Below are 20,807 nucleotides of genomic sequence, written 5' to 3'. Positions count from 1 at the left end.
TTCTGCGTCTTGGTATGTTTGTTAATTTTGATAAAATAAACACCATATGGGGAAGATTACAAAGGTTTTAAATTCATCCTCAGCATCTATAAAGGAGTTAGAATGGGGGCAGTGCCTTGAATCTAATCAGGATTAAGCTATTCAAAAGTTGGATTTCTCCAGAAGTCTTTAATAAAAAGAATCCATCTATATTGGAGTCCTTCCTTCCTTGGGTGCTGTCCTTGGAGTGATCTAGCTGAAAGCCAGAGCATCTATGGAATAGGTTCTACCCAGTGAGGACTCAAGGCTCCCTGTGCCTCTGAGTCTCCTCTATCCTCTTTTTTCCTTAGGTTTGTTCTCTGTTGCTGTCTGTTAATTAGTGAAGGCCTTGAGAGGCGAAGCCCATCGCTGTACTCCTCCTCTGCAGCATCCCTGTTCTCTTAGTGGCCCTGAAATTCCAGCTTTTCTTTCCTTATCCCATAAGTCTATTAAAATTTGTGCTCAGTTCTGGTAGGCTTCATAGTCTCTATATCCATGCTATTTAAGGAACTAGGCTTGCATGGGAAACCTGCTCAGAATATCTCAATTATCTTGCTGGATTTCTTCTCTGCTCAGTTCTGGTTCCCTTCATCTGGGTCCCTAGTCTGCCTGAGAACCCACAGACAGATGTCCCTTGTATATTTTCTAGTGCTTATGGATGCTTTTAGTGTGTGGGGGTTGCCTATAGAAGTAAGTGCTTCATTACTGGCATCAGAAACTACAGAATCTACATTCTCCTTTTAATTTTTTTATACAGTAGTTGGCAAATTCTCAGAAAGGAGGAACTATGCTTTGCTTTCACTTACATATTTGCTGTTTACTTTCTCAGTATTTTACTGTGTATACACTTTAGTAGTACCTGGCATTTATTGAAGGGACACATGCATGAATTAATATAGAAAAGAATGAATGAATAAACAAGCCCTTGGTATAGAATAGGAAGCCATCTATTCCACAGCCTTACTCACACACTCTTACGAGCCCAACCCCCATCTAAACTGTAACAAAACAGAATTAAATCTATATTTGCCCTATCAGTCATCAAACGGCTGTCATTAACAAGCTGTCATGGGACATTATTTTATTTCCCTTTGGCTTCTACTTGTAAAATTCTCTTCTTTATCAGTGTCTTTGCCAGCCATCCTCACCTTGAGCTCAACAAAGGGTTTTCAGGGTGTGTGAAGGCCATAACACCTTTGCGCTAATGTTAAAATCAAAGGAACACTAGTACCTAGCTGCATTCTCTAAGTATCATCAAGTTTGGTGAGAAGTATAAGAGTTGACCTGACTTATGCTAAAGAATGAAGGAATACATATGCAGGGGTTCTTAGAGAGGAGGAATATGATCAATGTGACTGTAGAAAGTGGCTGGGAAGAGGCTGTGTCTCTAGAGCAGGAATGGAGAGGAGCAGAGGAAGCAGTTATTAACCGTGTGTGTGGTCAGTGGGTCAAGGCAATGCTGGCAAAGTTGGCTCCATAGTAAAGGCCACTAATGCTCATTAGGTCTTTGCTATCCTGGAGAGAAAGCACAGAGCTACCAAGGGACAGTGAGCAGGAAAAAAGTACAATTACCTGTCATGAGTATCAGTTTAAACAGAACTGATGTACATATGAACACTGTAGTGGTTTAAATAGGCATGGTCCCCATAGACTCATGTGTTTGAATGCTTGGCCTACAGGGAGTGGCACTATTGAGAGGTGTGCCACTTGTTGGAATAGGTGTGGCGTCACTGTGGAGGCAGGCTTTGATATCTCTCTACACACAATGTGGGACATAGTTTACTTCCTGTCACCTGTGGATCAAGATATAGAACTCTCAGCTTCTTCTCCAGCACCATGTCTGCCTGCATGTTGCCATACTTCATACCATGATGATAATGAACTAAATCTCTAAAACTGTAAGCCAGCCCCAATGAAATGTTTTCCTTCCTAAGAGTTGCCATGGTCATGGTGTCTCTTCACAGCAATAGAAACCCTAAGACAAACACACAGAGACTGTAGAAGCACACACAACACCTGCACAGTTTGAAACCAGGTAGGGTCCCAACACAGAGAGGGCTGAGTAGAGACAGGGTCCCACACCCAACCAAGAAGCTATTTGCAATAGATACCTGTTGGCAAAGAGAAAATCAATCAGTTTTTTTCCAATAAGTGCCATTGGGTATATCAACCAACTACACTCTAGGGTGGACCACTATTTGTCTAGGAGTAGTTGGCCAACACAAATGCATCAGACTCTCTGGTTTGGTGTGTGTGTGTGTGGGGGGGGTATGCGCATGGTTTCATCTTGTTTAAGCATATTTTTATCTCTTTTATTTGTTTGTTTTAATTTTAATGTTTAATGATTGTTTGGTTTATGTGTTTATTTGAGAAAGAAAGAGCACATGAATTTCAGTGAGTTTGGAGGTGGGGAGGATCTGGGAGGAGTTGGGGCATGGAAAACACAATCAAAATATATTTTATGAAGAAATTATTTAAATATAAATGTTTTTAAAAAGAGTATTAGCCTAGAAAATTTGTAGAAAGCCTAGAAAGAGAAGAGATGGGCAGTGGGGAACCCCCTTCTCTGCTGCATCCCTCCCTATTCAACCTGAGACTCAAACACCAGCGCTTTCACTCAATATCTGAAAGTATGAGAGAACCACAGCCTTCCTCTTAGCAAGAATCCAGTGTCTACCTTCTTCACTAGCCTAACCCACAAACCTTGTCTCATCCCCAAATGGCCCATTTATCTTTCAGACATGCTCACAGCTGATTTGCATACACCTGTCAGGGCATTTGCATCTCAGTCTATTTCTGTTTTTATATGCATCTAATAATATAGTTGACACCCTCTCTTAGTCCTTCCCTCATGGATGTGGGCCATGGACTCCTGCTTTGCCTCCATAAATAGATTATTGTCCCCTCAGGGATGATTATGAGTTATACTTAAAAACTGCTGACCACAGTGGAAGAACTCTATCAAGTATTTTCCTTTTCCCTCTTTATTGAAAATTTTAAACTTTTCTTATTATCATTTTTACTTAAAAATGGAAAAATGTAGAAAAATATAAAATAAAAATAGAAATATGGGGGGAGCACAACTCCCATCTATAACTTGGTGCATAGAATCTGAAATTTACATTGTGCATTTCTCTTCTGAATACCAAGAAGACAGAAGTTGACGGTAGGCCTCAGAGAACTATGTAGCTCTCAGACATCATCAGAGAAGTTTCTTTGTGCAGTAGATGGTGGTTAATATGGAATTTATAACTATCCAGAGTACAGAGAATAAACGTCTGTGAGTCAGTTGCTCAGTCACCAATGGGGCATCTGAATCCTACTCTTGTCCACAAGGCTCAGGGACCATTGTGGAAGAGGAGGTGGTAAGAGCCAGAAGCTAGGGAAGACCAGATTAAACAACATCTTCTGGACACAGCAGGACCTCTGCACTCAAGAACTCACAGAAACTGTGGTTGCTTGCACAAAGCCTGCGTAACATCAAGCCAGTCAATATTCCAGCAAGGATAGGGGAGGAGCTTATGAACTCTCACACTAAGCTAAGGATCTATTGACAGTTGATGGCTTGGGGGAGCAGGGGGCAGAGATTCAGATTTCTTTTGGGTGTGGTCCTATGTTCCAGACAGACATATATATAGTTGGGAGGGGTTGGGATGGGTAGATCTAGGAGAAATTAGGAAGTGAGTATGATAAAAATACATTGTATGCATAAGTGAAATTCTCAAAGAAGTAATAGATAAAGAAATTGGTGGGAGGCAACAGGTTTATTCAAGACTTCAGAGTTTCAAATTTATCTCAGTGGTCCAGGGTGGTGTATAGATGTTTTTTCCCAGATTAAAATCTTCCATCTTGGAGGGAAGCTCATTAAGACATGATATTAAAGGGGAGGTTAAACAGTGAGATACCTTAAGATGACATGTTTACAGGGAGATGAAACAATAGGATGTTTGAAGTGGAGGTGAAATAGCCCATCCTCCAGGGAAGCTTGTTAAGCTCAGGAAGTAAACAATTCAAAATCACTTTAGGAAGTTCCCAAAATTGACCAGATTCACTAAACCCCTTACTTCCCAAGAGCATTTATAAGTATTAAGGTTTGCTGAGAGGTTGGCCCAGACAAACTGAGCTGCTAAGAAGAGGCTTGGGCTTGATAAGCGGTCTAGAAGAAGCAGAGACCAGCAGAGCTGTCTGCAAGAGTGTCAGACCAACCAAGCCACCTGAAAAGGACACCCAACCACCTGTTGAGCTTCCTGTGGGTTGCACAGTACAGTGCTCTCCAGATTTCCAGCTTTTCTGAGCTGTCACTTATTCTGGGCTTTGGTGATGCAGCTGTCTTTGTCATTTCTTTTCTTGCAAATAACCCCTCACCCATATTCCTGTAAGTGACCCCAATAAAACTCACTGGTCCATCAAGTCAGACTTTAGTATTATCTATACTTTGGTCTGTAATGGTTCCTTATCTGAGATAAGCAGATGTCTCATCATGTCTCCCCAGGAACAATGTCTCATGACACAGAGTGTAAAGGTCTTATGGGACATAGAAAGGTTCCATTGAGACAATGGGTGGGATTCACTGGCTTGAGAAAAGGTCCTTCTCTCTAAAGGACCATCTCCTTGTTCTCTTCTTGTAAGTCACTTACAGCTTGATCTCATGGGACTGTGTCTGCATTTTCTTTTTAGAGAAATACATTACTCTTCAGTGAGTCCGTTCATATGAATAGAGGAGAGATGGGGATGCTGGGGATGAGAGGACTTACAAGGGATGCCTTGTGAAAAGGATGGTCCCTTAAAAGATGAGGGGAAGGATCGAAAGAGGAGGCAATAGATAAAGCTACAAATTCTTTTCCTTGTATCACCATTTCTCTCCTCAAAACACTCAATTAAAAGGCAGGTAAGATGTCTCAGTGGGTGAGGGTGCCTGTCACCAAGTCAAACATCTGTTTTGGTTTCCAGAACTCAAAACTTCTGAAAGTTATCTACACACACACACACACACACACACACACACACACACACACACACACGGAGGGAGAGAGAGAGGGAGGGAGAGAGAGAGAGAGAGAGAGAGAGAGAGAGAGAGAGAGAAAGAGAGAGAGAGAGAGAGAGAGAGAGAGAGAGAGAGAGAGAGAGAGAGAGAGAGAGAGAGAGAGAGAAAGTGAATCAAGACATAGTAACCAACTTAAGTATTCTGGACATTGCATTTTCTATGGTACAATTGAAATGAATATATTACAATTTGCCCAAATATCAACAGTATTTTGGTAAATCTAGATATACTTTATGTATAATTCAATATTCTCTCACTTTTCACTTGGTCATATGTTAAAATGCTTTATTTCATTCCACATTTAAAAAAGATTTATTTTTTTATTTTATATATATGAGTGCTCTACCTGCATGCACACCAGAGAAGGACATCAGTCCTCTCTATTGATGATTGTGAACCACCATGTGGTTTCTGGGAATTGAACTCGGGACCTCTGGAAGAGCAGCCGGAGCTCTTACTGCTGAGCCATTTACCCAGGCCCTCATTTTTTCCCACATTGTTTAAAAACACTGTTCAGGGTATGAATGAGAATTCCTGGAAGGAAGCTGCATCTGCCAGGGCTGATTGACTAATTAGAACATCAATGATGTGGGAAGGTTAGAATGTAGCAAATCCAGAGCAAATTCTCCTAGAGGGGACTTTTGCTCCTTTAGTAGCCTCTTATTGCTCTCTCCGTACATGACCTAACATCTCTTGTGACCATTAGGTAGATCCTTTGGAATGTATGAACAGACCCACAGTTCCACCAACCAAAGGGCCAAGACTGCTGCCAGACAGCATCAGAGGCCAAGACAGAGTTCCTCCTGCTTTGCTGTAACTACCTACCTGAGGTACCTGTCAATGGAGTTGAAAAGTGTTTTTCTTTCATGCCTGTTTAAATTCTGTTGCTATAAAAAGTTTATGAAATGCCGGGCGGTGGTGGCGCACGCCTTTAATCCCAGCACTCGGGAGGCAGAGCCAGGCGGATCTCTGTGAGTTCGAGGCCAGCCTGGGCTACCAAGTGAGCTCCAGGAAAGGCGCAAAGCTACACAGAGAAACCCTGTCTCGAAAAACCAAAAAAAAAGAAAAAAAATGTTTATGAAATGGCGACCTTACTGAAGCATGGTGTTTGGGAAAAAAACCTAAATCTGTGTTCCAGGCCATGGTCCCTTATAATTGGCTCCAGAATAAACCATTCCTTTTGTTCCTATGATATGGGACTGTTTATTTAATTGGCAAGGGTTAGCACAAAGATGCTGTGAGGGTATCAGAGTGTGAAAGGGAGAAAGGGAAGTTGTATCTAGTCTCTGACTTCATGTAGGTGAAAATCTAAAATGCTTTAGCATTACTCTCAAATCCAAACTCCCCCACATCTACTCTGGATGATTCTGGGCACAGGTTTAATGTCTCATGGCCTCAGTTTCCCATCCACAGTGAGGAGAACATCACTCTTGCTCTACAGCAGTATGGGGAGAGTAGAAGAGCTGTCCACATGAGTCTGGGGTCTGTCACATGTTACACTCATAAATGCTGGCTTCTGGAACTTATCAGTGGGAGAGAGAAGTCACACAGACACTATGAAGAACTATTCAAATATGGAGATGATGATCATTTGATTCCTGGAAACAAAACCACTCAAAAGCACTTCAAAAAAGCATCCATGCTGACAAGCATCATCTTCAAAATCACAACTCTGGGCACAGTTGTTTGGCCACCTTAATGTGGACTCTTTAGCTTTCTTTGCAGTCTTTGGAACAGTTCCCTGTGATGAAGGTGAATGACTCAGGCCTTTTACTCAAGTTCTGCTATAGTGGATTATTTAATACCCTGTAGGCCACATTACTTTGGTCTGTAATCCAGTATGAAAGAAATTTGCTTAAGTGAGAGGGTAGGAAATTGGTCACTAAAGACTGGGAAGGAGTGAGAAGTGGGTAGAAAGAGGTAGAGAAAAGAAAATAGAGAGATAGGCCAGCCCTAGTGTTCTAGAGCAATGTGGGGTGACTAGGAAATGTATGGTATTTTCAAGAACTATAAAAGAAGACTGAAAAAGTTACCAACCAATAGCAATAACGAATGTTTGAGGAGTTGAAAATGTTAATTTCCATAATATGCTCATTACACATTGAATATGTATACCAGATTATCACACAGCTATTTGTCTATTTGAGAAAAAAGGAAAAGAAAACAGGATGCTCTACATCCTTTAACAGAGATATGTAACACATCCACATTCCTATTGTTCTTTTCACAATAGCCAGGAAATCAAATCAGCCCAGATGTATCAACCGATGGACGGATAATGAAAACGCGGCCCAGTTATACAAGGGAGTTCTATTCAGCCATAAACAAACATGAACTTGTGGAATGTGAAGGAAACTGGATGGAACTGGAAAACAGCATATTAACCCAAACAACCCAGGCTCAGGTAGACAAATACCATACATCCTCTTCCATACATGGCTCCTAGCCTCTGACCGTTGAGTGTGTGTGTATCTTGGTGGGAATAAACGTGCATAAGGGCCAGGAAACTATAAAGGGTCCATGGAAAACGGGAGGGGGCAGAGAGATAACAGAACAAAGTGGAAGGGGGGTTACGGGGGACAGAAAGGGCACAGAAAGGGAGAATAGGGAAATATGTGTGCGTGAGAGAGGGGTGGTAATCTAATTATACTGAAATGTGATTTTGATTGTATGTTAATAAATAAAGTTGCCCGGGGGTCAGAGCTATTAGAGCCATAGCAAGAGTGTGGCGGTGGTGGCACACGCCTTTAATCTCAGAAAGCCAGCCTTTAATCCCAGGGAGTGGTGGTAGAAAGCAAAAAGATATATAAGGCGTGAGGACCAGAAACTAGAAGCATTTGGCTGGTTAAGCTTTCAGGCTTTGGAGCAACACAGTTCAGCTGAGAGCTATTGGGATGAGGACACAGAAGCTTCCAGTCTGAGGAAACAGGACCAGCTGAGGAACTGGTGAGGTGAGATAGCTGTGGCTTGTTCTGTCTCTTTAAATAGACTAACAGACAGGAAATAGAGCCCTGATTCGGGAAGCTGGGACACCGCAGGCGGAAGGGTGAGATTTCAGCTCTGAGCTCTGACCTCTCGGCTTTCTCTTTTGCATTGTTTCTGTGTTTCTTATTTAATAAGACGGTTGGTTACATCTATAGGGGAGAGTCAGCTGAAACTAAACACGCATGGAAAAAACCACACGGAAGCCTGTTCCTTAGCAAACAAAAGAAAAGTATAATTTCTATCAAGAAACAGAGAAAATTGAGCAGTGCATACCTCCCGCAGCAGTCTTTGACCCAGAACCCTGGTTTGTAGGGGAACTGGGAGGAAGAGGCTGCCATATCCAGATCCCATGGCTGGTTTGCTTTGTGACTGTGGGCAAAAGTTTAAGCTCCCCATGTTCTGTCTGTAAGTGAGAAATAAAAGTGCCTCCCTTTGGAAATACAGTTAGCATCTTAGAGATGATGTGGTTTAGACACTTGACGCCTGGTACACTGGGGCTGTGCTTAGTAACTATAACTTTTTCATCATTTGTGCAGACCAGACCACATTTCCCAGGCAGCCATATACAAACACAGGGAAACACAGGGCAACGAGCAAAGATTTCACATCTCTCTAAAGCAGGAGTCAGCCAACTATGACAGGAGAGACAAATCTATCCATTGCTTTTATGAATAAAGTTTTATTGGACCACTGCCACACCCATTCATTTATGTTTCATTTATGGCCGTCTTCATGCTTTAAGACACAGCTGAGTGATAGGAACAAAGACCATATGGCTTGTAAAACCTACGATACTTACCATCTGGCCCTTCACAGGAAAAGTTTGACAACCTCTATTTTAGAGACAGATCTGCTTAGTCATCTACCACTCCATCAAGCTAGCTTCAGTGAAATGTAGTCTATAATGACATCCTTTACAGATGTGAAGGCCAATGGAAGAAGCAGTTTCTCTACACCAGCCTGGATACTTTCTCAGGGAAGGGAGGAGAAGGAACATCCTATTAGTTTTCATGTTCCAAAGTGGTTACTAGATGCGTCTGTGTGCCTACCTGTTAGGCTAATTGCCAACTGCCTACTAATATAATAAATGCATGCTAATATGACAAAAGAAATGATAAAGGCTCTCTCTCCATTAAGTGAGTACATTAACATTAGATAAATAAGTTACTCTTCACAAATGTAATTTATTTTATGTGCTGGCTCTTAATGACAAATACTTGTCAGGTTTCAAAGATGTCCAACTTGGGTAGATAGCTGCTTGTCTGTTGAACAGGATAAAGCAAGCTAAAAAAAAATTACTTCCTGCCAAGAAGAGTGGACATATTTCTTTATCACTGTGGTTTTCAAAGCACTTAGCACTCCCTGGTGAATCCTACAATAACAGTTCTCAGACTTTTTTTCTTAATATTCCTTTGCATTTTTAAAAATTGTTGGGGACCCCCAAACTTTTTATGTGGATTGTATTAGTTAATACATAAAACATCATAAAGCTTATACATTTTAAAATATTCATCTGCTATATTATTTTTTTAAATGACAAAACCCAAGACATAACAAAATAGCATTTTATCGGGAAAATAACATATTTTCCAATTTCAAGGAGGTAGTGAGGAGAGCATTATTTAACATTTGTGCACATCAGTCTAGTGACCTCAATAGGAAGGAGAGGAAGCTGGGTTCTCATATCTGCTCCTGTACTCAGCGTGGTTTATTCGCCCTTGGGAAAACATCATTGTTCATGAGTGAGAGAGTGAGACTCAAAGGAGAAAAGATGTCATGGTGTTACTATGGAAACAGGTTTAACTTTGGGGATTTCCGTGGAAGGGTGCACAGGTACTAGACCTCCCTTTGACAACCACTGACCTCCAGCATGCCCTCACCTTCCCGCTCCCGGCTTCCTGTTCCTCTGAACCAAGTGTCCTACGTCCTGAAAGCAACCCAAGCTTTGGCTGGGAATCGGGAGACTTGCTGGGTCACTCTCTGTCCTTGATTTTTGCTTTTTGTTTTGAGTTTATTCATGTAGTTTTAGGTGAATCATTTCACATCTCAGAATCTCAGTTTGCCATCTATTAAAGAAGGCAGATGGATAGAACAGTGCTTTTTATTTAACCTGTACTATTTAAATACTTAAATGTTACCAGACTAAGCAGGAGATGGGATTCTGATGTTCTGTGACTGATAGGAACTGGATACAGCCCATTTCCCCACAGATTCATGCTGCAATTTAAATGCATATGGAAATCAGTTACTTTAATGTTACTCACTAATATAATAAAACCCAAGAACTTATTTGTATCACAATGGCTTTTAGTCCTTGATTTCTAGCCAGTGACTATATCTGCTGACCAAGTAAGTGGTTGCAAAATTATTTAAAGCTAAAAGACTAGAAAGGAATCTTCCTTGAGAATTTCCAGAAACAATTTTTTTTTCTACTCGTGAAAGGAAAAAATTGTACTGTATTATTCTGATCTAGCAAAAAAAAAAAAAATATTATGGGAGTTCCAAATTTTCCAATGATGGCTTCCACAAGTTTGGGATATACATATTTTCTATAACATGGGTTTTGCCATTTTCCCATAGACCTGGATTCTACTTTCCTGCTTGTATGTCTGGTGTATGACTTCTAAGATTGAGTCAGCAAATTGTTTGAAGTTCCTACATGGTTCTTGAGAGGCACTTTCTGGGAGAGGCCAGGCATGCTACAGAATATCTGTCATGTAGGAACTCTATTGATGATCCTGCTGAGTCCAACCTCTGGCCAGCGCAAGTGCCAGGCACCAGCTGCCTTTTAGAACCATGGGAAATGTGACAGCGGCTCTTTCCTATGAACAAAAGGGAAACTGTTCAAGCTCCTTAGAGCCTGCAGAGCTGCTAACAAGCCTCCAGCCCCTTGTGCTGTCACGTTAGTTACTAAGAGCAAATTAGAGGCACTTAGAGGACAACAGAAGATGAGAAACCATTGCAAGCCACAGAATGAGCTACCTCCAACTATTATGCTCGCTGCAAAGAGACCACAGGGCATTGTTGTGAACTCTTCTGAGACTGGGGAAGACACTGGAAGAGGAGGAGCTTAATAGTCATGAGAGGGCAAGGATTTAAGGCCCAACCCCCCAGTCCACTGGGTGCACTGCAGATCCAGCACTCAGCTCTGAACACCAACAGAGACCACTTTGTAAACGTTTCACATTAGCTCTTTAAGACATAAAACAAAACAAAACACTGAATGGTACATAGTTTGTGGGGCTGAAGGAATAACTCAGCTGATAAATGCTTTGTAAGTGTGAGGACTGTGTTCAATCTGTAGAACATGTGTAAAAAGCTGGGTGTGAGAACTTGATGGTAAGACTCTCCTGCTGAAGACACCACCCACTTTGACTACAAAACATAGAGAAACCTATGGTGGTATTTTATTTGTACTGAAATGTGATTTTCATTGTATGTTAATAAATAAAGTTGCCTGGGGGTCAGAACTATTAGAGCCATAGCAAGAGCGTGGTGGTGGTTGTGGCGGCGGCGGCAGTGGCGACGGCGGCGCACACCTTTAATCCCAGCACTTGGTAGAAGAGCTAGGTAGATCTCTGTGTGTTCAGGGATACAGCCAGCATTGGAGACATACGCCTTTAAGACCTGGAGGGCGGTACTTATAGGCAGTGACGAGGTAGTCATGTGTTTCGATTTACAACCAATGAGAAGGAAGAACAGAAAGACTATTTAAAGATAGACACACAGGAAGTAGCTCTCTTTCGGGGAGGTAGGAGCACTGCAGGAGGTAAGATTTTAGCTCTGACCTCTCGGCTTTCTCTTTTACATTGGTTCTGTGTTTCTTATTTTAATAAGACGGTTGGTTACATCTACAGAAGCCAGTCGTGAACTGATCAGAAAATTCTCTACCTAACAGCTAGCTCGCTCTCACAGTGCTGACACGTGCTGTGCAGGCTGCTGGGGGAAAAGACATCGATGGTCTTATTCAGCACTGGACCCTCAGTACTACAAAACAAATCTGCCAGACAAGATGTGCCCACTTGTGTAATAGTGGCAAAACTATTTATGGGGTAATCCACTGCTCTCTTGATTGGATCTGAGGGCTGTTCCACAAAAAGAGGATTCCTGTCTGGTTTTATAAATATGGTTAAAACCCATGGCTACTGAAGTCATAAACCAAAGAGGAAAAACTCTTGATGTTATTTGGCTAAATGGGTATCAAACTGCCTTCTAAACATTCCTGCCTCTATCCATAGATTTGTGTTGATCTCAACCTTGACCAGAAGCTTCGTATCGCCGTGAGCGATGGGTAATGCAGAGACTCAAAACTGGTCAAAGTGTTGGGATTGACTGAGGGTGCCCAGCCACAGATGAGATATCTTTATCAACCCTTCCCCCAGTGTTCAGAGAATTTGTAGAAGGTGAGGTGGAAAGGATGTAAGAGCTGGAGGATGGGGAGGAGAGCTGGGAAATGCTGTCTTTTGGCACATATGACCTCACAGCGGCTGTGGTCATCTTTACAAGGCCTGCACACAATCAAGCCGGTTAAAAATTCCAGTGTTGAGTGCAGAGGGGCTCCCCAGGCCTCACTCCTAGCTGAGGTATTGGCAGCTGATGGCTTTTGGGAGAATCAGTTTTGCAGGTATAGAGGGTTGGTTACTGGTACGTGCCCATACCCCAGTGGATAGCTCCACACCTATGTGCATATAGGCAGCATTAATTGGACTCAGTGGGTTATAATTTTTTAATTAAAAAAAACATGAAGTTGGGAGAGAAATGTGTTGGCAGGGGCCCTGAAGGGATATGATCAAGATACATGTGTGCAAAAATTTCAAAGAATAAGTAGAAGAAAAATATCTAGACTTGGTAATACAGGTTTGTAGTCTCCATGCTGGGGACACAGAATTGTGTAGCTCCCTGGGGTTTTCTGGCCAGGCAGTCCAGCATAATTAGTATGTTCTAAGTCCCAGAGAGAGACCCTGTTTTAAAAAAGAAGATGAATGGCTCCTGAGGAACAATATTCAAACACACACACACACACACACACACACACACACACACACACACAGAGAGAGAGAGAGAGAGACAGAGAGAGAGAGAGAGACAGAGACAGAGACAGAGAGACAGAGACAGAGACAGAGACAGAGAGACAGAGACAGAGATGCAGACACTTAGTTTATAAGGTTTAAAGTTTCTCCTAATATTGCCAGGCAGAATGAACAGCCACCCTTTCTGGATACTCATCTTCATACACCAATTATCATATCTTGCACATCATTATAACCTTACAGATTGTGTAGTTTTTTGATTTACATCTAACTTAGATGATGAAGTCCAGGCTGTGGTGTGAGAGTGGCATGTCTCCTTCTTAGCACTTTGTTGCTAACAAACAACGAATACAGTTTGGGAAAGGAATGATGAATGAAGGAACAAACTGACAAATAAGAGAATGTATGTAAAAATTGATTCTTACTCCAGGAAGATAGAGTCCTGCCTGTGTAAATAATTATGGATGCGACATGGTGTTTTACTTAAGGATATATTTGAAGGGAAATCATAGATATGATATGGTTAAACTGGGAGTCTAAGCTTTGTAAGGTGTAGGGCCTACACACACACACACACACACACACACACACACACACACACACACACACACACACTCAGGACTAACTGGGTGATTGGGTGGATGTTACCATGGAAAGAGCATGATGGAAAGTAGACTGACATGGGGTTGGATCTTCAATTTTATCACTTACTATCAGGATGTGGTAGCCATGGAAACATACCTTGCACACTCTTTCTCTGGGGAATGGAACTGACCGAGGGTTATAGGCTGCTGAGCTCTGATGTCCACCCTTGCATTTGTACTGCAGCCAGACTGCCTAGGGCTGCTCTGTCCAATCACTAAGTACATAAGGGATATTAAAGCAGGCTCTTGGTTGGGAGACACAGTTCTCAGTGGCCAACTTTGGCTCTGGAGCTTCCTAATGGCTTTACTGAACCTCTCTTGATCTGGGTAGCATTTTAGGGGACTTCTATCCATACTCACTCATCTCTTTTTCATTTGGGGTCAGAATTTCCTCATGACCACATTTTCTCCCAGCTTTCCCCTTATGCAACCCATAGGCATTTCCATAGATACAATCCTTGTGGCTTTCATTCTGTCTTGGTGTCTGTAATTCAGTGGCTCTGGACTGTGACATGGAGGAAACTTGGACCAGTTATTTTATCTTTTAATCTCTTTCTTCATCTGCATTAATACTACCACTTACATGAAGACTGTACAAATGACTAAATGAGACAGTGTATGCAAAGCTCTTAACTGAACTTGGCAGACACAGATGCTTACTGATATGTCATCAGACTCCCCTTCAAGGCTTCTCTTTTTCTTTAGAATGATCCTAATGATGGGGGAAAGTCATATTTTCCTGGGCATGGCTGACCTCTGGCATATGGAAACAAAAGATGACTTAGTCTTACCAAATGCTTCTCCATTTGGGGAAAACCTCACCTTCCAGACCTCTCTGATGTCTTTGATGTGTTTAATAATGTGGGTTGAAAGGGAAAAATAGCTGCGAGGAGGAATCTGATTAAACTGTGTGTCTTAGCTTTATTACTTCCTTCAATGAGGTCAATGCGAGACGTTTTACCTTATCATCCAATTTCCGTGCATTGAATGCAAGCTCCACATAGTCGTCATTGCCTGATAATTCTTCAGCAATCACCTAGGGGAAAAGGCACACATCAGCTGCTGTAGAGAGTGGACCCTTCAGTCTAGGAAGCCTATTGGCACCTCTGGGTAATTTTGGTTTCAAAATAAACAAACACAGGCATTGGGCAAGAAGTTTCTCCACACTCCTTATGCATGTGGTGCACCATTTTCAGCTCTGGAAGGGAGCTCACTAGAATACAGAGCAGTGTGTGAGTAGCTTTCATATGAGGAGTGTGAAATGCGAGATGGAGCCATCAGGAGCAGCGATTAGGAAAAGCTTTCTTTCTGGGTATGGAGATGCATGCTTTTAATTCCAGCATCTAGGAGGCAGAAGTAGCACTAACTCTGTGAGTTTAAGGCTAGCCTGGTCTATATAACAAGTTCCAGGCCACCCAGGGCTATACAGTGAGATCCTGTCCCCTGCAAAAATTTAAAGTACCTGCCTTTTCTTTAACAAGTCTCCAGACTCACTAACTATTGAGCAATTCACCCATTGCTAGTATCAAAAAGGAATTGAGTTTTGGCATTTATTTAATTTTAAATAAAGAATAAATTTGCTTAAATAACTACTGTCTATGGAACCAAGTAACAGAGCTCCACTCTATTACTCAATGAAGATATTAAGGTTGGCCTCTCCTTGGGAAGCAAACCAAACTTTGAAGTAAATGCTTTTAAAATAAAATTATGGAGGGGGCCAGTGGGTGGCACTTTGCCAATCTGAAAACCCCAGTCAATTCTGTATTCTTACTGTGTCCAATAAAGTCCACTTTCTTCTCTTTCCTACTCTGTCTTGTGATTTCTAGCGTGATTGCAGAAGCTCTCAGGAGAAGTGAGTGACCCCACTTTCAAATCTACTTTCCTTCCTATTCTCCCTAAGGGTAGAAGGATCAAAATGGTTTTAACAAGAAAGAAAAAGAAGGGGGAATAAAAGGACGGGGAAGCCTTGGGTATTTCAGTCAGCTCCCAGCAGGCAGAGGAGTTCGCCATCCTAGTGTCTCTTTTGGATCAGTGAGGGCATGAGGTCTGACACCTGTTGCCACTGCAGGGCCAGCTTACCGTGATGGAGGATTTTCCGGCTGTGTTCCCATGCTTCAGCAAGGACTTGGAAAGCTTTCTCTGGGATACAATCTGCAAGCGGAAACAAAAGGAAAATGCTACATATGCAACTACAGACCTGTTTTAAAACATTCTCCTCTGCCAAATGCTTCACTGACAGCTCCACCTGAAATTATATATATATCCATTTATGAGTCCAGTTTTGTCCCTGGGCCTCTCTGAAAATGAATTAGCCCCCTATTTCCTCCTTCCTTGTGTGCTGTGAGAAAGGGGGTGAGGAATTTAAATAACTCATTTGGGCCACAGTGGCGTAACTTTTGCTGAGGCATTTACATCAGAATCAGGAGGGCAGTGTTGAACACGTACATCAAGCTAATGGAAAGGAGGCTTCACAATCATCTGAAATTAGCATCAAATCTTTACAAAGTAGGTGCAGGGAGGGGAATGTGTAAATATGTAACTTCTGGGTCTGTAACCTCTGGAGTTCTATTTTTAATATGTTCATCAGGGAGCTATATGTCTCATCAGGAAACCGATGCTCAGACAAGCCCACAGGAGTAATTGGGTGCTTTTCATGACCCAGTGTCAGAGCACACACACAGGGACAGTTATATCATGGAAGTTATTCTTAGAAGAACTTGCTTCTCTCCCTGATTCCCCCCGGTTTTTTTTTTCCCTATTTGTGAAAGGTAAGCTTGGCAAGGCATTGTGGTTGGGATGTCTACAGAAGCTATGTCCAAAGGGGAACGGAGTGAAGAGAGTCAAGGTGATGCTGTGCCTGTACTTAAGGAAAATGTCCCTCTCCTTGGTGGGCAGCTTCTATCTAACCTGGTCTTGGTGATGCTAGCTTCCTGGTGTGGTGCTGTTTTGTGAGCCTCTCTCTTGAGTATGGGGTGGTACAGTGACTGCTTCTGGTTAGTAGGGAACCTGAGGCATGGAACTACCATCTCTCCTGTTATTCTGGGGGACAGCAAACAAGCATATTGTAAGTCAGCCCTGTACAAAGCCTCACAAGGAAAAGAGCTGATGCCCCCTTTTTAACAGCAGTGTTCATGAGCCTGGGAGGAAACCCCCCACCCTCAAGCTGAGCCCAGGGACAATAGCACCCTGATTACACTTTTGACAGGCCCTTGTCTAGAAGACTTTAAAAAAGCCATACCCTGATTCTGGAAACAAGAAGTGGTAAGGTAATAAATGCTTTTTTTCAAATCTACCACATTTGGAGGAAGTTGCTTTTATATATATATAATCACAGAGGATAGGAGAAGAAGTCAGTGTCAGTGTGAAAGGCAGGTAAGATAAACCCATTCTCTGAAATTCTCATACTGTGTGTTTTTTATCTCTCAGTTAGAGTAGTGAAAATACAGAGGATTCAGGCCAGAGGGAAGACGTCTGTAAGACATTCCTAGACTGAACAGAATGACAGATCCATCAGGCTCACATTCTCAAGATGCTCATCATGCTGTGGCCTGAAGAGCAGAGAGTATTCCCAACATAAAGCAACCTGATGGTCACACCAATGATGCTGGTAACACTGATGATAACTGTGGCAACCTCAATGACATCTGCAACGGAGCCTCCCACAGAAGGAGCACATCACTGTGTCAGATGCCTTAACTCTGCAGACTTTCATCCAGTCCCCACTGCATGCTGTGAGACCTTGTGAATAGACACGGAAGCGAAACCAGATGTCCCACCTGACTTCAGGAAGCAGCAGAAGAGTGGGGAGGAAATCATGAGCAAATGAAAACACAGTTATTATCTGTGAGCAGAAACTGGGCAGCATCTGACTCGAGGCATTTCCCATTTTCCAAGTTTACTTGTTATCCTGAGGCATTTCTTTCTATTTCCCTCCTGCTTCATCCACACCGCTTACCTGCCCCTGGGTCCAGTTGATCCCAACCACCTTAGGCTGACAGGTTTTGAGACAGGGTTTCTCACAGGCCTGGTACGCCAGTGTAGCTAGGCTGACTGGCCAGTAAGTCCTAGAGAACCACCTGTCTCTCTTTTCCCAGCACAGGGATTACTAGTGCACACCACCATTCTTGGCTTTTATTTATTTATTTTCTTCACATGGGTTCTGGAGACAAAACATGGATCCTCACACTTGTGAGGCAAGCACTTCCCCTGTTGAGTCCTTTCCCCAGCCCCATGTGTCATCATCACTCTTACCTAGACATACCAGCATTTCATTTACAGGGCATGCATAGTGTAGCCTGTTACTCTGTGCTCACTCCCGCCTTCATGTTAGGAATTGGGCATTTGGGGTACAAGTGGCTAACCAAGCAGGCAATAGCAACCTGCTTTAGAGTCTTCAGGCCTCCAACTCAGCTTCAAAGAATGAGTAATAATTAAGGTTTCAACGCTTTCATGGTAACAATGATAGACATGCAGTGGGCTGTCACTGATGCTGCCGTTCTTGGGCAAAAATAGCATGGATGCCCAGCTGGGGTGTTGATCTGTAGAGAAGTCTGTTCACTGCAAACCCCACTTATCACACATGCTCTGTTGCTTTTGAAACGACTGCATCAGGCTGGGGGAGACCTTAGGTCATGCCTTGGAATGAGGAAAGCAGAGTGACAAGGACTCACCCTGGCTGCAGCTGACATTTGAGGCCAACAAATAATAAGGTTTGCATGGCTTCAAGGCTAAAGGGGATGTACCTGTCAAAAGTCCTCTAATTTGATTCTTTTCACCCTGTGGCAGGGTCACAGCTGCAGACCTTAGCACACAACAAAAGGGTGATGTAGAGAGAGAAGAGATGGGAGCTGAAGCCCCCTGGGTTAGCAAAGTTGGACCAGAGGGACATTTGTACCACTGGGAATCTGGACTGCATCCACCCCAGGGTCAAGGGGGAGGGCAGATTCCTCCAATGAGGATGACAGTGGTGTCTAACAGCATGGGTCTCCGTTTTCAGTAAAGCCCAGGGTTTCATTTAAACAAATAGGAACAAAGCCAGGAAAATAAACATTTAAGCCCATGTCGTAGCAAGTATATAATCAGTTATATTTCAAAACAGTCATTTGGTGACTAGACACACATTTGTCATAAGGCTGTTTTTAGTGAAAATATTCTCAGGATCCTTTTTATAAATTACTACAGTAGCAGATATTTATTGACTAGCTTCTATGTGTCAAACATTGGCTCATAGGCTACAAGGGTAAAGAAAAATCAGTCAAAATATATTTATAGTATTTTTAATTTAAATAGAATACATAGTTTTCCCTGATCTTTTTCTCTCCTCTAGCCCCTCCCAGTTACCATCCCTCAAACTCCTCTTATGTCCTCCACTCAAGTTGATAGCTCTTTTTCTTTGATTATTGTTACAGTGTTGATATTTATATGTATGTATATATGTATGTGTATGCATATGTATGTATATATGTATACACTCATATATATATACTTACATAGACACATATACATATAGATAGATACTTAGCAGACTGTATACACACACACACATACACACACACCACACACACACAATTTGCTGAGTTAGTTTTTACATATATGGAATCAAGGTTGACCACTCTGCATTGGACAACCTGTAAAGAGGGATCATCCCTGGGAGAAACTAATTCTCCTTCTCCCAGCAGTCATGAGTTGACTGTAGTTGTTTGCATAAAGATGCAGTAAGTGGTACTCACATGTCAGTGTCAATCAACAGCTGTCTAATTGGATTTAAGATCCATTCACAGGAAGGAAATAATGTATGGTACTGGAAACATACGTGAGTGGGGTCTTAGAAAAGAATCTATGACCAACACTGGACTAGCACAGCGCCATTCCTCGCCACATCTAAATCTTATCTTTATACCACAGATAAGTGTAGCACCACCTCTCATTAAAGAAACTTCTTTTTCCACCAATCACAGAAAAACCACAACTGGACCCAAGGCAGAGATCAACATTGTGGGGAGCCCAGCTCCAATGGATACATCTATATCGCAGCTCCTGCATCTGTGGCTCAGGGAACCCCTCAGAAAAAGAGGAAAGATTGCAAGAGTCAGAATACTAGAAGCCTGCTGTGAAACAGTCTCTCCTAGAAATGGCTGCATAAACAAGACTGGAACAAGGTATATCAATGGACATGTTAACATAGAAGGGGGAAAACGTTTATAATATTTTTAATCACTTCCCTATTAGCCTGACTGTTAATCTCTAAAGCATGTGTTCTAAAACTTGTCACTATTTAAAGACAAGTGCATGGTAAATACACTTGTGAAATACAACTGGGAGTCACCAGTTAAAGCAGGTTTAACATGTCAGCCTCGGGAAATCTCCGAGCCTTAGCTGTGAGTCCTTGAGGACAAGCATGTATGTTGTTTTGCATGGAAAGCACTACACACAGGTTCAGGGAGGAGAGCATGGATACTGGGGAGCAGAGTGGATATTGCCAGGGATCGGGCAGGGGCTGGGCAGGAATCCATATTGAGTGTCTTCTTTCATCACTCTTCACCTTATTTGGGGGGGGGGGACAGGATCCCTCACTGAACCCAGAGCTCAATGGCTCCTCTAGATTAGCTAGCTTGTCTGCTCCTGGGACCTCCCCACTTTCTCTGCTTCCCCAGCACGGGGATTTCTGGCCCGTGGTACTGTGCCCAGCTTTGACTATGTGGGTGCTAGCTGTGAAACTCAGTTCCTCACATTTGTTCAGGAAGCACTTTACCAGCTGAGTTCTCTCTCCATCCCTGGGTACTGTCGTTTGTTCATTTGGCTTCCCCCCTTCTTATGTGTTTGCTAATACAATTTCTAGACCCACATCTACAGGAAACATAACAAACAAACAAAATGCGGCATTCTGGCAGTTTCCTGCAGCAGGCAGGGAACTTTCCAAGGACCTCACGGGCTTTCCTCTTGTAGAGAGGGTCAACCTTCCTACAGCCACACTGGCCATCTCTATGCTTTGAGTGGTACTCATGCCTCCCATCCATAGACACAGGAAACAGGAAGTGGGAAGAACTAATACTTTTAGGGAGCAGCCCTCAACCAAGGATGGGTAGA

The 20,807-nt window shown here is 42.6% G+C and overlaps 1 protein-coding gene across 2 annotated transcripts in view; it reads right to left on the bottom strand.

The window, feature by feature from the left end:
• The window catches only part of Cpne4 (copine 4), a 488,025-nt gene that overhangs the window by 122,715 nt on the left and 344,503 nt on the right, over window positions 1-20,807 (bottom strand). For both annotated transcript variants that reach the window (XM_006983614.4, XM_076576951.1), the window contains 2 exons: window positions 15,801-15,872; window positions 14,683-14,757 (listed from right to left, as the gene is read on the bottom strand). In XM_006983614.4, coding sequence (XP_006983676.1) covers window positions 14,683-14,757; window positions 15,801-15,872 — 147 coding nt within the window. The remainder of the gene's footprint in view (window positions 1-14,682; window positions 14,758-15,800; window positions 15,873-20,807) is intronic.

Source organism: Peromyscus maniculatus, chromosome 7 (assembly GCF_049852395.1).
Source record: "Peromyscus maniculatus bairdii isolate BWxNUB_F1_BW_parent chromosome 7, HU_Pman_BW_mat_3.1, whole genome shotgun sequence".
NCBI lineage: Eukaryota > Metazoa > Chordata > Mammalia > Rodentia > Cricetidae > Peromyscus > Peromyscus maniculatus.
This window is presented reverse-complemented; position numbering and strand designations above follow the sequence as displayed.